This window comes from Otolemur garnettii, unplaced genomic scaffold (genome assembly GCF_000181295.1).
Source record: "Otolemur garnettii isolate 467f Iridium unplaced genomic scaffold, OtoGar3 scaffold00282, whole genome shotgun sequence".
Taxonomy (NCBI): domain Eukaryota; kingdom Metazoa; phylum Chordata; class Mammalia; order Primates; family Galagidae; genus Otolemur; species Otolemur garnettii.
This window is the reverse complement of record NW_003852677.1, coordinates 110,713-135,580: the sequence shown is the minus strand read 5'-3', so window position 1 is coordinate 135,580 and position 24,868 is coordinate 110,713. Positions and strand designations below refer to the sequence as shown.

At 41.1% G+C, this 24,868-nt stretch overlaps 1 protein-coding gene across 2 annotated transcripts in view; it reads left to right on the top strand.

Annotated features, from left to right (window-relative positions):
* MSN (moesin) overlaps positions 1-24,271 on the top strand; it is a 72,609-nt gene extending 48,338 nt beyond the window's left edge. For both annotated transcript variants that reach the window (XM_003803153.3, XM_023508846.1), the window contains 11 exons: positions 10,339-10,434; positions 11,642-11,916; positions 13,417-13,500; positions 14,436-14,582; positions 15,554-15,650; positions 17,441-17,604; positions 19,192-19,322; positions 19,553-19,713; positions 20,865-20,957; positions 21,309-21,533; positions 22,055-24,271. In XM_003803153.3, the coding sequence (XP_003803201.1) occupies positions 10,339-10,434; positions 11,642-11,916; positions 13,417-13,500; positions 14,436-14,582; positions 15,554-15,650; positions 17,441-17,604; positions 19,192-19,322; positions 19,553-19,713; positions 20,865-20,957; positions 21,309-21,533; positions 22,055-22,219 (1,638 nt within the window). In that variant the 3' untranslated portion in view covers positions 22,220-24,271. The remainder of the gene's footprint in view (positions 1-10,338; positions 10,435-11,641; positions 11,917-13,416; positions 13,501-14,435; positions 14,583-15,553; positions 15,651-17,440; positions 17,605-19,191; positions 19,323-19,552; positions 19,714-20,864; positions 20,958-21,308; positions 21,534-22,054) is intronic.
* The last annotated feature ends 597 nt before the right edge of the window (positions 24,272-24,868 follow it).

Below are 24,868 nucleotides of genomic sequence, written 5' to 3'. Positions count from 1 at the left end.
GCCTTGACTGGTCCTACCTTGCTGTAGATGTCTCTCAGTGCAGGTGCCGGTTCCTGTCTGCCATTTCCTTCTGGTGTTTGACTCCTTCAGGACCTGCTGAGGGGATCCTTTCTCCACCCAGTTGAGGCTTCCACGTAGGGATATGAAACTGTTATCCCTGGAGTGCGCAGTGGTTTACATTGCCTAGGCTGATCAGGCCCAACAGAAATGTTGCAGGAAGATTAGGCCCAATGGAGAGAACAAACAACTGTGTTTAAAAGAGGAAGGGCTTTATTTCAGCTGGAGGAAAGATGGCACAGAATAATTCAAAATGGCCACACTCCCTGATTGGCTCAATCTTCTTTTTATCCCCAGTCAAAAAGTTGTAGCCCATGGTTACCTTTCTCACTGGTCAGTCTGAATCAAGCTGGAGAAGCTGGCTCCAGCTTTTACAGAACCATGGGCTTTGACAGACGTGGAAGCAAGCATTATTAATTTTCAGGTCCCAGGAAGTTAAGTTTCTATAAATTCCTAAGAGCTGAGTCAACAAGAGGAGGACCTCACAGGTATATCCTTGAGAAGACCTCTATTCTCTTAGACCTTACTTTTTCCAGGTATCCTCTCTCAATGAAAAAGGGAGCAAAGTTAACTTTGGCAACCTGCACCCCATGGTCATGATTAATCTTATCATTGGTCCTGAATAAGGTAGAAAAGAGGAGAGAGTATGATTCTGTGCTAGATGTAGTACAAATGTTACCACATGAAGCCTTTCTTTCAACTCTGAAAGATGTAAGTGATGTCTTCTTCATTTTAATCATGAGGGTCAGAAATTAATGTACCCAGCTGATATCTGGCTGGGATTTAGACTTCAAATTCTTTTTTTTTTCTTTTTTTTTTTTTGTGGCCGGGGCCGGGTTTGAACCCACCACCTCCAGTATATGGGGCCGGCGCCCTACTCCTTTGAACCACAGGTGCTGCCCAGACCTCAAATTCTTTTTTTAAAAATATTCAGATTAATTTAAGGGTACATAAAATTAGGTTACATTGTTTGCATTTGTTTGGGTAAAGTCAAAGTTTCAGTTCAGCCCTTCACTCAGGAGGTGTGCCTTATGTATGCTTCTGCATTATGCACAATAGGTGAGAGCTTACCACATGCCCCTCTCCCCCCTTCTTGAATTTAATGTGTTTTTCTCTTGCATGGGCATGTAGTTGTTAATCTGCTAGTTTCAAAGTTAATATTGAGTACATTGGATTCTTGCTTTTCCATTCTTGTGATACTTTACTTAGGAGGATGTTCTTCAAATCCTTCTATGTAAATACAAAAGATGTGAAGTCCCCATTTTTCTTTATGGCTAAATGCTATTCCATGGTATACATATACCACAGTTTATTAATCCATTCATGAGTTGATGGACACATGGATTGTTTCCAAATCTTTGCTATTGTGAATGGGAACTGCTATAAACATTTGAGTGCAAATGCTCTTATGGAGAAATGATTATTTTCTGAAATCCACATTCTTTCCACTGTACCACACAGCCTTGGTCACATTTTTTTTTTTTTTTTTTGCTTTCTAGTAGAAGTAAACCAACTTATTCTTCCTGAAATAGTTTTATGTACATTTCTCTCAAAGGAATTTTCAACTTAGAATGACAGTGGGTTGATGGATGCAGTGGGTGGGTACTTCATCTCCTGCAGGCATCCCATGTAGGTACTTAATACCTACTGGGGAAGTTATTCCCAATTCCCACCCAAGGTGTATCCCTTGTCTATAAATCACCACTATCAGAAAGGATATACTGCATAATAACCAGGTAGGTATTATAGAATCTCTTAGCATTCAAACACTCCTTAGGGACCAGGAGAATATACCATCTGTGGTTGGATTTCCAAGGGCAAAAATAAGGGTCCAATTTGCAGAGACTTAAGCCTCACAAGATGGGCCATTATACCATTTTGCCACCAACCTCTGGTGAAGTGAAGTTCTAACTTATTCTCCAGGATGTTGGAGCTTGCAGATCACCCTGGTAGAGTCTATAGGCCCTCTTGGTTCCATTTGTCCCTTGCTTTCTGGGTCCTTCTACTATATGAGAACTTCCCCCATGGTTGGGAAAGGGACAGAAGGAAGGAAGAAGGATGGATGTTATTTTCAAATGGGTTAATTCTATTCCTGCAAATACTTCTGACTGATGAGGGAAGACAGGTGTAGAATGGAGATGCAGGTGAGACATACTCTTTTCCATTTAGATCTCTATGTAAGAGGAAGGAAAGTATGGCTAGAAATCTGAGGATAGCTTGGACATGGTCTCTGAGTCCCTGATGTTACACAGAGTGGGGAAATTATTGTCTGTGGCTAATACTGATGAAAGTTTTAACCTTTGTCCAGGGCTTATGATATGCCAGGTACTGTGACAGTATTTGACTATTATAAAGCCCTGTGAGTTCAGGAATTATTATTGGCCCATTTTAAAGATGAGGAAACTATGCCCTCATTTTTATTTTAACTAGACCTTGGAAAATTATTGAACCCTTCTAGTTCGGTATCCTCATTGCCACATCCAGAAGTCTAATACTTACCTCACAAGTTTTTCATGAATGTATTAATTATATTTTATATATTACATGTTACCCAAAAAACTGGTTATGGTGGCATATAAGGATGTCTAATCCAAAAAAAGATAAATTAGAAATAGATAAGAAAGATAATAAGAAAATACAGATAGAGAAGAGTGTTATATAAAGCATCCACATGTAGTAGAGATGTCATAAATGATGGCACCCTTTCCAATACCATGATGCTTCTTGTCTCATTAATGAGCTAAAGGTAGGATATGGCATAATGATCATTAGAATATCCAATTTTGTATTTAGCTGAAACTTGCTTCTTCTCTGGAGTTTGTTTTCTCTTTGTTTTGTTTTGAATGGCTAAATGTTGTCATTTATATTTAATTTGTGAAAAAATGAATTAGTGTGCATATTTAAATGCACATTTACTACAATTAAATAATGTGCTGACATTCATATAGCTCATGAGTGATTACAGTGCCAATCTGAATGCATCCTGACTTTATTAAGGTTTTGTGTTCTACCTTTGCATGCAGGTTTTATAATGAAGGAATTTTAAAGGGATAGCCTTCTGAATTTGAAAAGGAACTGGATAGAAAATCAGAAATCTTGGGCTCTTGGGCTGGCTCTGCCATGCATTTCCCATGGTCCCTTACACAGACTTTTCTTCCTTTTGGCCCTCAGTTTCCCATATATACAGTATCTAAGTTATCTCTCAAATTTGGTTATATCACAAAAGATTTATCCCTGGCATTTATTTCTGCATTCCATTTCTCTTTCTCTCATTTCTATTCTCACTATTTGGATTTCAGTCAACTCTTTTCTGTAAGAAAGAGGGAAATACCTCCTGGGTATAATCAGTTGTTGTTGTATGTAGGGGGATCAAGCTGCTAGGGGATACATCTTTTTTAGACAGGCTTTTTACCTTCTCTGGGATAAAAAGGAGGAGGCACTTGTATAATGCATAGGCTTTTAGAACCTTTGTTTTAAACAGCAATATCGTTCTGGGCAGTAGCTCTAGAGGGGAGGGTGTCAGTCAGTGCAGATTTTATGGTCCAGCTGGGACCCAGAGGATCATTTGGCTTCTACCAAGATTCCTTCTCAGAGCCCTGATTCTACTCACTCTCCCTCCCAAACCAAATGCCCTCAACACTGGAGTCTTTGTTCCTTTGCATTGGAGGGGGATGGCTGCTGAGAGTGAGAAAGGCATGATTTATAGCTTGGGGCAGAAAAATTCTTTGAACAAATAAGTTTATTAACTTTAAAAAGCCACAAGGCCTGGTAATTTTTTGTTAGTGTTAGTTTGGTTTACATACTGTGGGTGTGGTTCTGAGGGAAGCCCAGTTGGTAGGGAGCCCTGGCCACATTGGTGTGCTAGTTCTAAAAGCTACTGTTTCCCAAACAAAAGCCTTGAAGGACTTGAGTTTTTCAGACTCGTTGGGGAAAGAAAAGTGAAGAAACCTGGAAAATCAGGACTTCCCATCCAGAATATTTTATTTTTGTCTTGAGAAGTATCATTTATTTCCCTAGTAGGGACTCTCCCTGGCTAGGTGCTTTAATCCTAAAAATAATTCTGCCTCTGAGAGGTGAAAGAACATACCATAGGTCATATAGTTAGTAAGTTGTGACATGGGGTTTTCAATATACCTCTGTTTGGAAAACTACTTTTCCTCTACTGCACTACTCTGCTTGGGGCAAATGAGGCAGTTTAGTTTGAAGAAGACTCATGAAAGATAGGTGGATGTGTATATTCTCTGTTTTCAGAGGGCACTGTCTTAGAAAGGAAGGGGTGGTCACATTCTCTGGGGTCGGGAGAATTATAGCTGGGACCTTACAGGTGAAAACTACAGGTAAAAAGGTTTGAATTCAAGATACGGAATTGAGCATTGGCCCTCTTGAAACTAAAACAAATCAGTGTGGGAATCCTCAGAGGTCTGTGATCACAGGCAGTTGGGAGATGTGAGCTCTTTTCTCTAACTTGATGAGGCATACAGGAGGAAGTTTGCTTTGCCTGGCCCTTGAGACCCATCATTCACGCAGGCCTTCCTGGTGGAGCCTAGGCCTAGGCGGAAGAAGCTGATCTCCTTGGGAGGAATTGACAAAAGCTCTAGGGCCATCCTGGAACCCAGTAGCCATCTGGCTGATGACCAGAGAGCAAGCAGACAGGAGAGGAAGCACTGTCCTTGGCACTAGTGATAAACAACAGGCAACAATGGGATGTCAGGGTTTGGTGGGAAGTGGAAGTGGGGCCCACAGTTCTTCTGGTTTACTTCTGTTTCTTCTTGTGAGTATACTCATAGCTAGAGAGGAGAGTGAAATGTTTTGCCAAAATGATTCTGTCACTTGTCTCCACCTCTGAAGCCTGAGAGTCTTCAAAGGGCTCTTAATTATAGATTACTTAGGTGCTACCACTGTGAGTTCTACTTTGAGATCCCTCTGTCTCCTCCCCAGCCAGCCTTACTAGCTCTAACTATAGCCTTCCTTTACCTGTCCCCCTTCCCTTAAGGTTTTGAGCCCTAGGAGAGAGGTGAAATATTAGGATCCATCCCTTCATCTGAAGGGCTACTCTGTTAAATACTATCTCTGTACTTGAGGAATTTGGAGTTCCTTATCTATAGAGACAGAAAAGCATGTGCTAGTCTCCTAACACAAAGAATGACAAAAGCATCCGTGAAGTGCAGATTGCATGAAATGATATATAACGCATAGGATTTAGAGTCAACCCTAGGTTCGAATTCTTTCCTGCTACTTACCTTTGTGACCTTGGATGGCTCATTTAGCTTCTCAGGACTTTCCTCAGTAAAATGATAATCACACCAATCTTGGAGATTTTTTGATTTAATCCTCAAATAAATAAAGTGATGGATGCATAGCAGGCATTCTAATGTTAGTTGTTCTTATTAAGGGCTAAATAAATAGATGGCAGTTGCCCTGGGAGTTCAGATGAGGGAACTATGAAATTAGGAAATTTTTCTGGCTCACTAAAGTACTTAAGAGTGAAAGACTGCATTGAGAGCAGAAAACCTTTCTCTTTCTTGCTCTGTTTTTATTTTATGGAATAACTAACATCTGTTATTATAATAGTAATATCACCATCTTACAAATGGGGGACTGAGGCTTGGAGAGGTGAAAATATGTTTAAGGTCACATACCTAGGAAGAGGTATAGCAGAGGCTTGATCCAGGACATACAGTATTTTCAGGTTTTCTGGTGCCTTTTGGCAGCTGTGTCCTCTGTAACCATATCCCCTCCCCTTTGCCTGATTCCAAAACTTAGGACCCTACTAGCTGAGTGTGTTTTTTGCTATAGAGCAAGTGACCACTTGAACACAGGAAGAGGAGTAACAGAAGCAGCAATAGTGGTAGCCCCACTTAGAGCTTTCCATTTATGCGTTGATTTGTTTTAGATGGGTAATTGATGCAGCTGCTGGCAAGCCTATAATGGAAGCTCAGTGGTTCTCAGGTGTTTGGGCATTGACACAGTCTTGCACATCATTTCTCATGTAGTTCTCCTCTTGAGACTCCAGTCTTGCTTCCTTATCCTGCTCTGGGCTTTTGAAGTGGCTGATGATATCACTAGTTTGTTTGCTGAGATAGATGCATGGGGGATAGAATATGTCTTACAAGGAGGGAGGTTCTGGGCTGCAGAGCTAACCTGACTCCCCTCCTCTCTACTAACCCCAGATGTAGGGTGCCTCCAATACAACAGAGAGGTAAAGGGGATTCTTTCTTATATCCATAAGCTCCTGGTAATGAGTGAAGATTTTTCTCAGAGGCAAGTCTCTTAAGCTCACTGGACCTCAGTTTTCCAAGTTTTCCAGTTTATGTTACTTGAATCCCATAACTTTCCACAGTCTGTTTTGGGGATTTATGTCATTTGGGCTGACTAGAGTTCATAGCCTCCAGGTTCTTAAGCTAGTTTCTTACAAACCAAAGTCCAGGCCTTCTAGGTGTATGTGGCAGGTGCTAGGAGGAACATGAAACTGTTAGATAAATGTGATTTACTACATTGGAGCATCAATTTTACTTGTAATAATTTAAAAAATTCAATATTTAAGGAGTCAAATGTAAATCTGCACAAATGATTAAGATTAAACTGAGGCTTCAAAGAAATTATGGCTGCCTTATAACATATAGCCATCTACTTGTTATCTCCCCCCACCCCATTCCATCCTACCCCTTGTATCCCCTGGGTATATACATTCTTTTTTTTTTTTTTTTTTTTTTTTTTTGCTGCTTAAGGATTTCTTCCATGCAGCTTTGAGAAATAGTAGCTTGTATCAGATAAGCTGGTAAGCTGAGATCAAAAGGTGCCAAGAAAGATTTTTTTCTCCCTCAAGGATGGAGCCATTTCTGAGTAGAATGATAAGAAAGTTAATCACTGGATCCACAGAAGTTATTCTTGGAACTGAGAGCTAGATGCTTCTCTCTCACTTGAAAATGAGGTTTCTCTTTTCTGTGGAGTGGAGATCTCAGCTGGAAGCAAATCTGGAAGTGAGAAAAGCTTGGCCCCATTTCCATGTTCTGTGACTTGGAAATAGGGCCAAGTGTTGTATGATCAGATGGTTCCCAGAACCCCATAGACCTTAATTAGAGGTTCTGTATAGCCTGGAGTCAGGTGTCATCCCTTTGTGTCCTATGTTCTTTTTTAGTTTCATGTCTGATTTCAGACATATTTCTTTCCCCCTATATCCTTCCTCATTTCCTCACTTTGGGACTTCAGTGTAGGCTGAGAGATAATGCTCATCTCTTTAAGTCCTAGAGCCTAGGGAAGTGGACAATTTATGTTTCTGATTTCTTTGTATTTAAAAAGAAAAAGTCAGTGCTCAGAAAGAACAAAAGCCCTTACTCATCCTGAAATCTTTCTTTTGACATTGCTTTAGCTATTATTTTGTCTGATTTTTCAGAGCTACTCTGGATCTCAAAACTACTTTGATGCACATGATCCTTCTCTCATCACACCCCTACTGACCCTACAAGTGAAACAGACAACATGATGCAAAAAGAGGCTAAAGAGCTCACTCCTGGATCTCTGTTTTTTTTTTTTTTTTTTTTGTAGAGACAGAGTCTCACTTTTTCACCCTCGGTAGAGTACAGTGGAGTCACAGCTCATAGCAGCCTCCAACTCCTGGGCTTAGGCGATTCTTCTGCCTCAGCCTCCCAAGTAGCTGGGACTACAGGCGCCTGCCACAGTGCCCGGCTATTCACTCCTGGATCTCTAAGACTGGTTGCTTAGTCTGTGCCTGCCTCACTTCTCTTCAGTGCTGAGATCTCTGAGCCTCTACAACTAGCCTGTTCTTATAGGCAGAGAATAGTTGCTGCTTGTTTTAGTCTGTTTTGCATTAGTATAACAGAATACCTGAGGTTGGGTAATTTATAAAGAAAAGAGGTTTATTTCTGGTGACTAGAAAGGTCAAGAGCATGGCACATGCTTGGCTTACATTGAGGGCTTTTGTTCTGTCTTATAATATGGTAGAAGGTCAAGCCATTTACAAGGATGGAGCCTCCATGACCCAGACATCTCCTATTCGGCTCCACCTCTTAGTCCCAGCTACATGCGAGGCTGAGACAAGAGAATAGCTTGAGCCCAAGGTTTGAAGTTGCTGGGATTATGATGCCACAGCACTCTACCAAGGGTGACAAAGTGTCTCAAAAAATTACAAAAAAAAAAAAAAAACCTTGTAATCTAATTAGTAGAATGACAAAACATAAAGAGAAGAAAGAGAGCATTTAAGCCACACTTCCAATTTGAATAGATGAGAAAGCTGAGGCCCAGAGAGGGAAATGTGCTATCTTAAGATCACACAGCTAGCTGGACATAGTAGTGATACTTTGGCTCAGGTTTCCTGATATCTGTTCAAGCTATAAAGGAAAAGGGTGACCTGGTGTGCAATGAAGGTTGATGACTTGAGGTTATGGCTTTTCATCAAAATGGTTGTTGCCTGAGCTTAGTGGGAAAGCCAAGATACATATCTAGATGCAGAGGTAGTCAAAGTTCATTATCTGGATGGGGTATATATGCCAGAAGAAAGATAAGGCAGTTAGTCACTTGAGAATTCCAGAGATTCTAAGATCCTGAGAGCCCTTGAAATTAGGGTATACCATGCTACAGAAGAAAGGGTACAGGCTTTGAAGTTAGACATATCAGAGTTATATAGATCTGTGACTTTGTTTTTATTATTGTTATTATAAATCAAGTAGCCCTTTTAAACAGAGTAGGTTCAGAGAGACTCTGGCTCTGTGATTTTGGATAGGTTATATCTTTAAGCCTTAGTTTCCTAAATGGGGATAATTGATATCTCATAAGACTGTCTAACATTTAGTACTTAGCATGTGGTTTAATAGGTATGAACTATTTTTTCCTTAAGACCTCTGAATCTCTGATTGTGAACTCTAGGTGTGAGTGTGGGGCTTGACTTTGGATACATAGTAGAAACTTTATGGATACAGTGGAGGAGTGTGTGTGTGAATGTTGAGGGGAGATATTAATTTGTTCACAGAGTGATCAACAGCACTCAGTCCTTGCTCTCTGATCCTATCTCCAGGTGCACTTCTTAGATTTTCTACTTACTTTGCCTACCTTCCACTTCCATGCCCCCTGAAACTGCCTGATAATCAGCCTGATCTAATTAGGATGTGGCTCAGCTTCACTGCTGCCATCCCCAGTGGTAGGCATGCTGGGGGTGAGCTGACAACCAGACTATTAACATGCTAAATTCAGGGACTAGAGAATAGACCCAATCTATCTTCCTCGGCAGGACTCCCTTTCCTGCCCACTGCCTAGCCAGAAGACCCAAAACAACAGAGGGTAGATCCCTCAGCATCTATACTGAGATACACTTTGTTTATACCATCATTTCCACCCTCACCTTGTGTGAGGGTAAGAGGAATCATGACTGGGCTTTGATCAGGGCTGGAAAAAAAAAAAAAGCATCTTAGCATCCAGGAGCAACACATCTTCACAGTATACAGATAGCACAGTTGCTACTTTGTCTTATCAAATACTCTTTCTTGGGATATTATAAATTGGACTCTGCTTTGAGGGTGTAGACATTAGCCCCAGTTCCTAAAGATAAAGGAAAATAACCTGCAAATATCTTCACATGTGAAATTTACTAGGTGTAGAATATAAATGTCTTAGCACAATAACTAAGAAAATGCCATGAAGGCTATGTTTACCAGTTTGATGAAAGCATTTCAGATTGTGTGTAAAACTAGCACATTGTACCCCATAATTGCATTAATGTACACAGCTATGATTTAATAAAAAAAAGATAAAGGAAAGTATATGGGAGCAACCCAAGAGAACTAGATGCAGGAGTTAATCTAACAATGTTTACTTTCAGTCTTTAATCCACCCTGGAAGTGGGAAATTGCACGTCATTGTGGAGAGAGGGAGGATTTGTAGTCAAACAGACTTGGTTTGAGTTCTGACTCTGCCACTCATTACTTGAACCTTGGGCAAAGGATTTCACCTCTCTGAACTTCACTTTTGCTATCTATAAAATATACATAATTATGATTATATCATAGGGCTATTGTGAAAATTAAAGGAGCCGATGGATATAAAGATCCTGGTGTATGGCAGTGCTCATAAGTAACAGATCCCTTCTGTACCTCAGCAATACTTCGTTCAGAGAGATGCTGGCATTGGTTCTTGACTGCTGGCCAAATGTATTTTTTTGCCAAACTCTGACCGTCTTAAACTCCTCAATGCCAGTGGCATGTGGGCCTCTTCTATGCCTGGTACAAGGTAGGAATTCAACTAATAATTATTTTGTATTTTCTTTTCTAGGTGGTGAAAACGATTGGCCTGAGGGAAGTATGGTTTTTTGGTCTGCAGTATCAGGACACTAAGGGTTTCTCCACCTGGCTGAAACTCAATAAGAAGGTAACTGCTTACCCCTCTTTTGGGTTTGGAATTAATTTTTCCATCAGAACTGTCTCGGGGGGGTACCAAGTGCTGACTGGCAAATCCTGGGTACCTATGGGTGTATTTGTCACTGCATGGTCTGTTGACCACCCAAATCAGAATAAGGACAGAGAATTCAGCCATGGCAAAACTCTTATTCTGTTTCCACTTTGACTTCTGATAGCAAGATTGGCCAACATTCAAGGAAGAGACCCTTTCCTTTCCACTGGGGGCCCTGTCTTAAACTTTGATATATTTGGACCAAAGCCATTAGTACCTTTCAAGAGGGGATTAGTATCCCCTTCTTTTTTCCATACTCAAAGGTTCTAGGAAATTTATTAAACAGAGAACCATGGACTATTGAACTAGAAAAAAAATATTAAAGATATCATAGTCTTATGTTACACCTTCTCCACTGGTCACTGATGCCCAAACCTCATATAGGTGCTTTCCTCTTTCTTGATCTTCAATATCAGTTTGGACCTCAAATGGGACAGTTTGAATCCATGTGGGATGATTTGAGTCCATTTTAGCTCTTTACCCCAAGCAGCAACTATGCAGAGACCTGGCAGTCTTCCATCTTGGTATCCTCAAACTGGCTGATCTTGTCCTTAGAAGTCTCCATACTGTCCTGTGGCTTATTTCTCTTAATTTGTCTCATGCATGGGTGCCCCACCTTTTGTTGGTAGAATCTTATCTTCCTAAAGAGTTGAGACTCTTTTCTGGACAAATGCAGAGCCATTAGGAGTCAGCTTTAGGTTTTGAAAGTTCGAGTTGTGTTTTTGTTTAGTCAATTTTCAGGCCTCAGTCATTTATGCTAGTCTTTACTAATTTATGGAGTTGGAGGAGATTTAAAAAAGGAACTTAAAATAGGAGCTTATGTCAGCACTCTGAATTTGGGGGCAGTTGGATATATTTTCAGATAATGGGGATTTGAAGGGTTCTGACTGTCAGTGGTTGTTAGATAATTTCAGGAAGAATTTCCCAACAGAAAGTGATTGTAGTTAAGGGATAGGGTCCCCAGTAAAAGTAATGTGTCTCTTGTCTGAATTACTAGCTAGGTTGCCACCTGGCTTTTTGGAATCACCCAAATTGATGACGTTTAGTGTTTTCTCCCCACCCTATAGCCACTCCTCCATCCCTAAAGTCTATTTTTTGAGAACTCATAACTCCTTGCTGCTCTCAGGTGACCGCCCAAGATGTGCGGAAGGAAAGTCCCCTGCTCTTCAAGTTCCGGGCCAAGTTCTACCCTGAGGATGTATCTGAGGAATTAATCCAAGACATCACACAGCGCCTGTTCTTTCTTCAAGTGAAAGAAGGCATTCTCAATGATGATATTTACTGTCCCCCTGAGACTGCTGTGCTACTGGCCTCTTATGCTGTTCAGTCCAAGTATGGTGACTTCAATAAGGAGGTACACAAGTCTGGCTACCTGGCTGGAGACAAGTTGCTGCCACAGAGGTGAGGTGGTTCTCTGGCCTCCTTTGCCTTGCCAGAGGGGCAGGAGCCCAGGGTTGACCAATCCCTGTTCCACAGGGGCTACCAGATCTGTTCTTGCCCATTAAGGTCTGTCAGAAAGACTATGTTATGCTGCTCAGAGCAGCACATTTGTATGTAGCATCATACCCTATTTTCTCTGGCTCTGAAAATGAAAAAGAGTTTTTCCAAGTCTGTATGACTACAGAACTTCATTCTCCTGGAGGCAGGTGCTTATACAGAACCAGAGATGGATTTATTTCTTTTTCTCCTCCTTGGTTCCATTTTCTCAATCCTTTTTGCTGATTTAGACCTCTTATATCAGAAGTTCATAGGGGAAACAGAAATATGAAAGCGAGGAACATGGGGAACTCAAATAGTCTTTTAATATCTATAACCATAGCCAGTATTACAGAGCTTCATTCTTCAAAGTTGAAGGTCCTCAAACATTCATTATTTTTGAAATTCTTTCTTTTATTGTTGGAGATTCATTGAGGGTACACAGAACCAGGTTACATTGATTGCTTTTGTTAGATGAGGACCCTCTTATATTTGTGTCCTGCCCCCAAAAGTTGTATCACACCCCTTGACCCCTACCCCCTCCCGCTGACATTCATATTTTTTATTTAGAATCACAACAACACACAATGAATAAGGCAAGCATTATCTTTATTTCTTGGCTAAGGAAATGGACATGCAGAGATGCTCACACTGGCTTGCCCTATTTCCCATTGCACATTTGAGGCAGAGCCAGACCTGGAACCCTAGTCTCTTAATATTTTAACTCTGTTTTTTTTTTTTTTTTCTGTTGCATCCAATGGCTGTTGACATAGGCTTTTGGATTAGAAAGACAAGGTCTGCTTTATTCTGGGAGCGCCAATCCCATTAGAGCTGTGGCATATGTACAATGTACTGGAAGGTATTAAGGATAATGGTTGTGACCTGGGACTCCAGTCATTGCCACAATATCTGAAATGGAATGTTTAAGTGAACCTTGTTTACAATCTAGTAAGCCTGGAATGTTGGCTTGTTGGTTTCTCCCAAAACCATTTGGGTTCAGTTCTTTGTTCTGTAGCCAATTCTGTCCTCTCATCCCTGAGCAATATTCTTATAAACACAAACTTATGGTAACAAGAGGATCTAGAAGACAATGTTCCTAGCTCTGTGAGGCTCATTCTTATTCTTAGCCCACTAAGTCAGGACAGACTGCTGTGCTTGGGGACCACACCACATCATTGGATTTTCTGGATAAAGTTACAAAGGAAGGTGTTCCTTTTGTCTTTTTTTGGTCATCCATTCTTATCTACCTCTCAGGCAGTTCTATTTTAATACTACCTGTTATAATTTCAGTCTGCTTTTAGTATGACCTCAGTGGGCCAGTTCTACATCCTCTTTGCATTATCTCCTTATAGAGCTAAGTGGACTTTTTTTTTCCTCCTGCCCTTGGGCTTTGCTTTTTAATCTACTCATCTATTGTCCTTTCAGAGTACTGGAACAGCACAAACTCAACAAGGACCAGTGGGAGGAACGGATCCAAGTGTGGCATGAGGAACACCGGGGCATGCTCAGGTAAGCCTGCGCAAGCAACTGTAGGCCCCACTTCTCTTATAGAGAGAATGAGAGTGGGTTCTGGGGGAAAGAGGCAGATGATTCAGGACATGGTGGATGTTAGAGAAAAAGGGACAGGAATGATATTGGCACTTAAAGATAGAAGGCAAATCAGAACCATTATAAGACTTTTGTTGTTTGTTTTGGTGAATGGTGACCCAGTTTTCACTATAAAGAAATGAAGAGTACCCAGGATCTCTAGGGAGCTGCTAGGCTACCAGAGACTCCTCCGAAGGAAATGGAGAAGGATCTCTCTAAATATGGCAAAACATTTGGGAGTTACCTCGTTGAGGAACAAATTTCATCATTTTGCCATCACCACTCTGAGCTCTGTTAAGAATGTGCCTATATAAGAGGCTGCCACAATAAATGTAAGGAATAAAATTGCTTCTGTGGCAGCTAATATTCTAGAGTCCAACAAGCATCAGCCCACCCTTATTGCCTTTGGCAGTATCAGATCCTAAGTTTTGTTAGCAGGTTTTTCTTTCTTTTTTTTTTATTAAGTCATATACACATAGATCATGAATGCGTTTATGCATATGTGGGGTACAATGTGTTGATTTTTTATACAACCTGATATGATTACATCAAATCAATCAGCATAGCTTTTGCCTCATTGACTTGATTATTGTGTTAAAACATTTATGTTCTACACTTGACAGATTTGACTTGTACCCGTGCAATATGCTCCATAGGTGTGGTCCCGTCGTTTACCCTCCCTCTACTCCCTCTACCAAACCTCCTCCCAAAGTCTTGTGCTTGGTTCTCTATCATCTGCTTGCCTGTGTCCTCTTTCCCACTCCTGATAGCAAGATACTTGTAAGAAGTACAGAGCAATCAGACTTTCCATCTCCCTGTCTAGCTCCCTGTGTGATCTATTACTCTTTATCATTTAGGGAAGATGCTGTCCTGGAATATCTGAAGATTGCCCAAGACTTAGAGATGTATGGTGTGAACTACTTCAGTATCAAGAACAAGAAAGGCTCAGAACTATGGCTGGGGGTGGATGCTCTGGGTCTCAACATCTATGAGCAGAATGACAGGTATACTTCAAATGCCTCTTATAACTAAGACAGTTTTGGACCACTCTGACATCTAGGTTTTACACTTCAACTTGGAGCAAGACTATACTTTCTGGGTCCCATATCAGTTTTTTTTCTACCTAATTTAGTCTAACACAGATGATTTCACAACCTCCCTTAGGCCTCCATAGCCTATATTAATTAGACTTGCAAGATCCTCTGTGGTAGCCACTAGCCAATATGTGGCTAGTGAGAAGTTAAAATGTGGCTATTCTGTGCTATAAGTGAAGACTTAGTGTGAAGAATAGAATGTAAAATGTCTTATTATTATTTTTAGAAATATTGATTTACATGTTCATATGATAGTATTTTGAATATATTGGGTTAGTTACACTTCTAATTAATTCTATTTATTTTTACTTATTTTCATGTGGCTATTAGAAAACTAAAAATTACATGTATGACTCTCATGTTTCTGTGGGAAAGTGCTGGACTAGAACCTACTTTGTGATGATTAAGTGTCTTTTGGTCTATAATCCATTCAATCTAGCCTTATCTTGCTTGCTTATATTTTTCCCATAGTCTTGGTGAGGATGGAGATTAATAGATTATTGTTCCATATAACAGCTCCAGGATAGGAGCTCATTATTTATTTATTTTTCAACTTCTACAACCTCAGATAGATAAGTCTCAGTTAAATAAGGTCAGGATTCTCCAACAAGATTCATGTTTCCATGAACCAAAAAATACAACAAAACAAACCTCAGAGAATTGGGACAAGGAATCATGTGTTGGTTGTGGTCTAAGGAGGTCCTTTGTGCACCCTTAAATACTGGCAACTGACCTGGTGGCTTATGGTGTTACTGGCTGAGCTGGCACAAGTTTACCTCCTCAAGGGAGAAGTTTAGGGTTGGGATGAGGGCAAGGCACCATTCCTCTATGTCCTTCTTGTCTTGACATTGTCCTAATATTATTGGTCTTCATTTCTACAGACTGACTCCCAAGATAGGATTCCCCTGGAGTGAAATCAGGAACATTTCTTTCAATGATAAGAAATTTGTCATCAAGCCTATTGACAAAAAAGCTCCGGTGAGTGATTCCTCTCTTTGCCCATGATAGGTACTTGCCAAAGCCTGGATAATGCTAGGAGCAATCATGTCATTGTATTTTTTATTTCTTTTCTGATAGATGCATGTGTGTATGTGAACATGTGTGCACATACATGAATAAGAGGCACAAATGGATATTGGAAATGGAAGGAAATGCCAATGTTAAGAAAAGGCCAGGAGGCATCCTTTACCTTGAGTACCCTAATACCTGTCTCCCTTGCTATGAATACGGGAAAGACACAGGCAGTCTTAAGTGCTGCTTCTTAGTTATTGTCATTTGTTGTTGCCTAAAATTCTAGAGTTGAAACATAAAATTCATTCTCATCTTCCTAAGAGCCCCAGAAAGTGAACACAGTTCATGTATTTAATTTATGTTTAATTGTGGAGAAAGGGCAGAGCCAGAAGAAGTCTACATCCAAGGATGATCCTCCAAACTTGGTTTTTGGTATAACTTTACTACTGCCTATCAGATTTCTCTCCAGAGCAACCCAATATCAAGGAAATGTTTTGGATTCACTTATTCTTCTAACATACTCACCATACTTCTCACTCACTCAGTTTCCTGTGGTTTATAAGACCTGTCAGCTGGAGATTGAGGGTACTATAGGAAACTGAGTTGAGGTCTACTCTTCTGGTGTATCTCATGTCCAACAAGGCCAAAGACTGTGCTAAGCTTAACCCTTTTTGTAAGGGCTCAACTATTGTTCTCCAGCCCTGAGGTAGATAAACTTTTCTGTTAGGGACTTTATATATATTATCTCCTTAAACCAGTGGTTCTCAACCTTCCTAATGCCATGATGTGTTTTCATTATTACAAAGGGGTCATGACCCACAGGTTGAGAACTGCTGCCTTAAACCCTCAATAACATTCTCAGGTGGGTAACAGCATTTTCATTTTATAATTTATGAAATAGAGGTTTAGACAGATTGAGTGATTTGCCCAAGATCACACAGCTAAACATGGTAGAGGTGGGATTTATACCTACATCATTTAACCTGGAGAACCTGTGTTCCTTCAGCTGCACCCAAAGCTATGTGAGGCAGTGGCAGATTGAAGTTCTTGGCAGAGGAGGTGGTAGTTAGCGCATCATCTGGTGATTTTAGTCCAGTGATATTTATAGTAACAAACTTAAACTCACTGGATTTTCTTGTGTTTTTTTATTGCTGCTATGCTCAACTTTCATCAGAAAAAGGTAAGTAACAAAGAGATCAAGGGCTTATTAAAAAAAAAAAAAAACACCGGTTCCCATAATGCTCAGGAAATTTATGTATTTATGTATGTAGTTATAGTCTTTTTTGTTCCAAAAAGAATTTAAGGGCCTAGGTCTAGGAAATTGCAGAAATAGTCCAGCCATCCATACTGCGCCCACCAGGGTATTATGCTGGGATTATTTGGTTTCTAAAAGAGGTCTCCTGAAATCCAACAGACTTTCCTAATAGCAGAGAAAGACAGTTCAGATCCTTCAACATAATTAAGGGTAATTTAGGATGCTTTTCATAAAGAAAGGTTGAAATAAATTATAGTTTAGTGGGAATAGCACTGATTTCAATGTCAAGAAACCTGAGTTTCTAATGGTGGGTCTGCCCACTAACCTACCCTCTGACCCTGAGCAAGTCACTTCAACACTCTGATAATTAGTCTTCCCATGTGTAATGTGAAATAATGGATTAAATAATCTTTCCAATGCTTTTCAACTTAGCTTTTCAGAAGGCACAAGCTCACTTTAATTTTTCTCTCTAAACTCTTTCTGATTGCTGTTTTCCCACCAGGACTTCGTCTTCTATGCTCCCAGGCTGCGGATTAACAAGCGGATCTTGGCTCTGTGCATGGGGAACCATGAGCTATACATGCGCCGCCGTAAGCCTGACACCATTGAGGTACAACAGATGAAGGCACAGGCCCGGGAGGAGAAACACCAGAAACAGATGGAGCGGTAAGTGCTGCAAGGATAGAATGAGGGCCTGGGCTGGATCCAGGAAGTTTCTTAAAAGTGCCTAGCCTTGTAACATAGGACATGAAGCCAACCTAGGATTGGGAGAGAGAGAGAATGATGGAAGTGTAAAACGCCCTGCCATTCAGCATTCAGTTTTAGGCATCTCTGTTCCTGAGAAGTAAGCATCCAAAGCACAGTTCCCCATTGTCTGTGATCTTCATGCTATGGTTGTGCTAGGCAGATTTTGGGTTGCTAACTGACCAATATAGTAGCAGCAATAGAGGGCTCCATGCATATTTAAACTCGGATTCTGTGGGGCTTTTTGAACAGAATTGGGCAGAGCCACCAGGATTTTTCCTACAAAGCCCCTAGTCCTTGTTCCATAGCCCTTTGCTCCTCAGAGTGTAATCTGAGGTTCAACAACCTAAGCATCAACTTGGAAACTTGTTAGAAAGGATCTGAGACCTGCCCCAGACCTACTGATTCAGAATCTGCATCTTAAGAATCCAGGTGATCTACATTTGAGAGATTCACATGTACCCTTGTAAGATGAACCATAGGTCTGGTCCCAATATAAATGTCTTAACACAATAACTAAGAGGATGCCATGAAGGCTATGTTAGTTAACCAGTTTGATGAAAATATTTCAAATTGTATATAAAACCAGCACACTGTACCCCATGACTGCATTAATGTACACAGCTATGATTTAATTAAAAAAATAAAAAAGTAAAATTTAACAGCTGAAAAAAAAAAAAAGAATCCAAGTGATCATTTCTCAAATATTTGCAAATGTCAGACACAAAACATTCTAAATAATTAGGGAAATATAAATCAAAATCATAATGAGGTACCACTTCACTCCTACTAGTATGGGTATAATAAGAGACAATAGAATATAACAGGTTGGTGAGGTTGTGGCATTAAGCAAATTATATGGTATTTGAGAGTATAAGAATTGCTGTGGTGAAAAATAACAGGCAAGAGAAATGAGAAGGGTAGGCCAAGTATCTGAAAAGCCCAGAGGGAGAAAAGACAAAGAATTCCTAGAAGAAGTGCTATGGCAAGGAAAAAGAAACACTTATTTCAGATTGCCAATAAATTCTAGGACAAAAAGAACCTAGAAATAGACTTTTGGGTAGGTATAGTTAGATATAAGGACTGATGTTCTAGCCACAGAGATTAACAGATTTGAACCACAGCATCCCAGCACAAAACCAAGACTTTTTTTTCTATAACTATAAGGTAGAAGAGATGGACTTACTAGGTCATTTTACAGATGGGAGACTGAAGACATGAGCAAAGCAGTGACATAGCTAAGGTCAACCAGTGGGTTAGTGGCAGAGATAGGATTCCAGTTTGGGTCTCTTGATTCAGGGATAAATTGACTAGGCCCTGGACAAACTGGCCCACATGGGGCTATGATGTGAGGACAAGTGTATAGATGTAAGGGATAGTGGCCCATGCTTACAAGCCCTGTTGGCAGGATAGGGAGCTAAGGAAGCCAAGGCCAGAAAGCCTTGGAACTCTCCAGGTTTTCATTCAGCTTTGCTATCTTGTTACATCCCATTTTTTCTCCTTTCCTAGTGCACTTCTGGAAAATGAGAAGAAGAAGCGTGAGATGGCAGAAAAGGAGAAGGAAAAGATTGAACGAGAGAAGGAAGAACTGATGGAGAGACTGAAACAGATTGAGGAACAGACTAAGAAGGCTCAACAAGGTGAAGTTTGGGGTCACCTTGGAGATTGGGTTTTCCTAAGAGCCTGACTTTGTAAGCTAGAAACCTTTCTGTTTGACAGTGTAGTCCAGGTACATCCACAGACTAGATTAGAGATGGATCAAGAATGCTCAAAACCTTCTACAAGCTGTGTGGAACATTCCAAGGAAGTAAGTTCCTGTGTCATCTTTATCTCTGTTCTTCACCATCTTTTTCTCTCTTTTCTTGTCCAGAACTGGAAGAACAGACCCGCAGGGCCCTGGAACTTGAGCAGGAACGGAAGCGTGCCCAGAGTGAGGCTGAAAAACTGGCCAAGGAGCGTCAAGAAGCCGAGGAGGCAAAGGATGCCCTGCTGCAGGCCTCCCGAGACCAAAAGAAGACTCAGGAACAGCTGGTAAAGTTGAGGATTGGATGGGATTGTGCGACTTAAGTTTGCTCCCTTATCTACCTATCTATGTATAACTACCTCTGCCTCTTCTAGCAGGCTACCACTCCACAGGCCTTTAGCACATAGCTCATTCAAACACAAGCTCAGACATTATTGTTGTGGCCCAGAAATTTTTGCAAACAATTTCCTCCAACTCTTATTTTTTATTTACTCTTTTAATCCTTCTGGATCAACATGGCAAAGGAAAGACAAGGAAGAAAGAAGAAAGGGATTCTCACTTAATTGAGTTCCTACTACATGTTGCTGTGTTAGCAGTATATTCCTTTTCCTTACTTCCTAATAACCCTATGGGATTAACCACATAGGAGATAATATGCCCAGAAAAGAAATTAGGGCTCAGGGAGGTTAAGGGACTTACAAAAATTCATATGGTTGTAGCTGTATAAGGATTAGAACCCATTTCTGCCTCCATTTGAAGGGCTTACTCCCTGAAATCACAAGCAGAAATGAGTATCTTTGCATTTGGGTGGGAGTAGGTTAGGTATTTATACTTTGATCATAATTTCCAAGGTTTCTGTGACTCAGAAGTTAAGAACCTGTTGTCCAAATTCTTTGGCATATGCTCTTCTCCTATACTATTTGAGGTAGGAGTAAGGCCTGTTTCTCAGGGGAAACCTGTCATGGGAGATTTGTCCAACATGTGGAGGTGTGCATAATCTTTTTTACCTTGTTCAGATCACCTTGTGGCTCTTGAGTGTCTTTTCTATACTTGTCCTGGAAGTGTCTTAGTGAAGCCTTAAGTGCTCTAAGATAGCAAGAAAGGATCTGTCACTTTAGGAAGTGATCCAGTAATCTCCAAAGCTTTACTGAAGCCCCACCTGCATACTTGGTAATACTGAGAGGTATGAAGAAGGGACAGAGATGGCATGTTTTTTTGTCTTCAGGATGCCTGTTTTCTAGGTGGGAGCTCTTAGTTTTAAAGAGGTAGTGGATGGGGAAGATGGAACTGGTGTGAAGTGGTCTATAAAAAGTCTCCCAGGCAGCAAGCAGGTGGAGCAACAGGTTCCTACTAGTTCCCTGAGGGAAAATGAAGTTGAAGGCACCTTGGCCCTGTGGACCAGAAACCCATCTCTCACAGGCTTCCAATTTATCTACAGGCCTTGGAAATGGCAGAGCTGACAGCTCGGATCTCCCAGCTGGAGATGGCCCGACAGAAGAAGGAGAGTGAAGCTGTGGAGTGGCAGCAGAAGGTAAGCCACAACTTCCAGAGCAAAGCACTGGAGGAACTGGCACCACATGTGTAAGGACCACCCCCTTAGATTCTTTAGGTTTAGGGTGCCTCCTGCTTCTATCCTTCTTCAAACAACAGGCATCGTGGGAGAAAGCATTCAAGTCTTCCTCAAATACTTCCCAGAATTTCCCAGTACCTGTAAGAAGTAAGAATTCTCCTACTTTACAGTTGAGGAAACTAAGTATTAGGCAGATGAAGTTAGTTGTCCTACCTGGTATCTGCCTCCTGCCAGACCATTCTAGGCATACACAGGATGCCATAGGTTACCTGGTCTGATTGAAGGTCTTTCTCTTCTTCTGTCACTGGATAGGCCCAAATGGTACAAGAAGACTTGGAGAAGACTCGTGCTGAACTGAAGACTGCCATGAGTACACCTCATGTGGCAGAGCCTGCTGAGAATGAGCAGGATGAGCAGGATGAGAATGGGGCAGAGGCCAGTGCTGATCTGAGGGCTGATGCTATGGCCAAAGACCGCAGTGAGGAGGAACGGACCACTGAGGCAGAGAAGAATGAGCGTGTGCAGAAGCACCTGAAGGTATCCAGGCAGGGTGTTGACTTAATAGCCCATGGCCTTTCCTAGACCATCAAGGGAGATAGGTATAGGATCCTATCCCGGTGCTATATAGGAGCCCGAGCCTTTCTTAAGAGACAACTTTAAGGGTAGGCACTTCTCACTTATTAATCAGACCCTGGGCTACCTATCTCCTTTTGGGGATTTATTCTCTGCTACACTTCCCACTGAAACTCCATTCACCTCTTAAATTCAGAAAATATTTAGCTATTAAAATTCCTACCTTAATCTTTGGTACATTGTTCTACTCTTAGAGGATACCTATCATCATTTTTTCCCTAAGTTTGTGATTTTTTAAAATTCTTGCTCCTCTGAAGTCCTAATAGGGATGGCGGTATCTTTCTTTCTATATATGGGGGGCAGGGAGAGGGGAGAGGGGGAGAAAGAGAGAGAGAGAAAAAAGAAGAGAATAAAAATTTGGTTAAATGATGGAAAATAAAATGAAAGGAATCCGTTGACTCTTGCTTCCCCTTGTACCCTCACAGGCCCTCACTTCAGAGCTGGCCAATGCTCGAGATGAGTCCAAGAAGACTGCCAATGACATGATCCATGCTGAGAATGTGCGACTGGGCCGAGATAAATACAAGACCCTGCGCCAGATTCGTCAGGGAAACACCAAGCAGCGCATTGATGAGTTTGAGTCCATGTAATGGGCACTCAGCCTCTAAGGATCTCTCTTCCCTTCTTCCTTACCCCCACACTCCTATACCCTCACCTGACTCACACTGTGCTAGAGCCACTAACTAGAGCAGCTCTGGAGTCATGCCAAGCATTCAGTGCAACTAGGAGACCAAACCTTTCCCCTTAGCTCTTACTCATTTGCCTGGGCAAATAAGTGGCCCACTATGGTGCCGATGGGACCTCCTTTCAGCTCTCTGCCCCATTTAATCTATCTTGCTAGAATATATCACTTATCCAGTTCAGAGACACTTCTATATGATTTGACAAATACTCCCACACTTAATGTTGTTCTATGGGAGTCAAGTGTGAAATAGGTGGAAAGCTAGCCCCCTCTCTGCCCCAGTACTGTCTTCTTCTTTAAGGTCTTGTGATTTTTGCAGAGTTGGAGTATCACAGGCTTTAGAGGCAGGGCCCTGGGGCAATCTACTTCAGGATATCAACTGACCTGGAATTTGACCTCCTAATGTCTATTCTGCTTAGAGTTATTTAGGCTTAGTAATAATTGGAGGATAAAGATGGAGGAGATGTTTAGTCATTCTTGTTACTACCTCTCAGATTGGGCCTGTTACAAACTCAGTCCTAATAAGCCTTGTCCCTGAGTTTAAGGACTCAGTTTCTCCCCAGGGTGAGATGGGGGATATTCTGTCTTCAAGAGGCTTCACCAACATCTGAGAAAGCCATTGGCCTTCTAATTCTAGCAAAACTGAGTAGAAGATCCTGCCCCACTGCCTGATGGAGCTTAGGCTTGTTTCATATGAGCTCTATGGGCTGAGGTGCCCCTTAGTTATTATTTTAGGTCCCTCATCCCTTCTTGGGATCTGCCCTTCCCCCTTGCAATACACAAATCCCCTCTAGCTAAAATAATAGGAATAGAGTATCCTAAAGCCCCACCAGTCCCATCAAGACTCTTCCTAACCAAAGAGTAAATGTTCACATTTTGCCTCAGTATTTTCCCTGCCTGTGTTTTTTTTTTGTCACTTCCTCCATCAGAGCTACTTGGGCCACAGTTCCTGCTTCACAGCTGTCCTGCTCACAGCTGATAGGGTGAGCCCTAGAACTTGAGCCAGTATTCAACTGGGGTGTGGTTAGAAGAAGCTTAGAGAAGCCTGTGACCCAAATCTCACAGTTTACTCAACCCTCTCAGATGCCCAATAGCCCCATCTTGTCATCCCCTTCCAAGGTGGTGACTGGGCCTTGTCTCTGACAACCTTCTAAACCAGGTCTTACTGCCAGCTGTGCTATTCCTTGGAGCTGTAAACTGGATCTGCCAGGGATTCTGGCCTGGTCTTTCCACACCCCTATGCCTTACTCTCAACTCAGAAGCAGCCTCCTCATCCTCCTCTGTGACTCAAGTGTCCTCTTTTTCTTTCTACCAATGTTATATAGTCTAGTGTTATCTAACTCAATATCAATTTTTGCCTTTCTTGATGATGCATCATTAAAAGATATTAGTCTTGGGGCAGGACCATTTTGGGTTCACTCCTTTACTATCCCCATTCCTAGGAAGCATATACTATATTGCAAAAGGATATTATGCCAGAAATATTAATGTAAAATGCTTTCCATGTTAGTAATATCATCTGTCACTACAGGTCATACATATTAAAGTATTTGGTATTTGGTTTTATTGTTCCTGTTTGACTTCTCCCCAAGAGTTTAGTCTTCCAGGGGCCATCCTATCCCTCCATTCAATGCCCCTAGTCCACAGCCTCCCTCAATCCCCTCCCTGCCCTGCCCCTCTGTGCCTGACTTTGGGGGAGTCTTGTGTGCATTGTTGTGAATTATACTGACACTCACTTGGTGATATACCCTCTATTGGCTAAATTCAAACCTGGAATTGTGGAGCAATCTAGCTGCCTTAAGGGCAGTAACCAACCCCCACGGAGGCTGGGGAGAAAGATTAGATTTCCATATTCAGGTTTTTTGGTGTGTATTTTCGAGGTTTAGAAAAATTGTTTCTGGAGGGGTTTATGCTCAACCCATGTTCTATTTCAGTGCCAATAAAATTTAAGAAGACTTCACTATGAATCAGTCTTTGTGATGCAGGTGGGTGGTTTTAATAGTCACATACCAGTAGGGGGTCATGGACAGACCCCACCATGGTTTTCTTGTGTATTTGTTTATGTGTGGAGTTGTGGTTTCATTGTTTATGACTTTTGTTATTAGACTCTTACCCACCAGTTCATGGCACTTTTACATAACAACACACTTGGATCAGCAGTTCTTGACAATTTTCTTTTTTTTTTTTTTTTGACAATTTTCTTATCAGTGATGATGGATTGTGATCTCTTTTCCAGGAAAAGATGGTTCTATTTTTTTCTAAGTGTTTTTCTTAGTGACATTAGTAAGCAGTTTATTTGTGTTTGGTGAAGATTAAGATATGTATTATGAAAATATAGAATATCTGATATTTCTATACATTTATGTCAAGCAGTGACTTACTATTTTTTTCTCATGATACAGACACAAATATGGCAGAGGCAACTTAATTTGTCAGTAACTGAGGTTGAAGAACTGATAGTGTCAGATTTTGAAGGAATGATGAGAACATTTTCACTAGTTCAGATAATGAAAAAGAAGAATTCATAGAGGTGGAAAAAGAAATTATTCATTATATG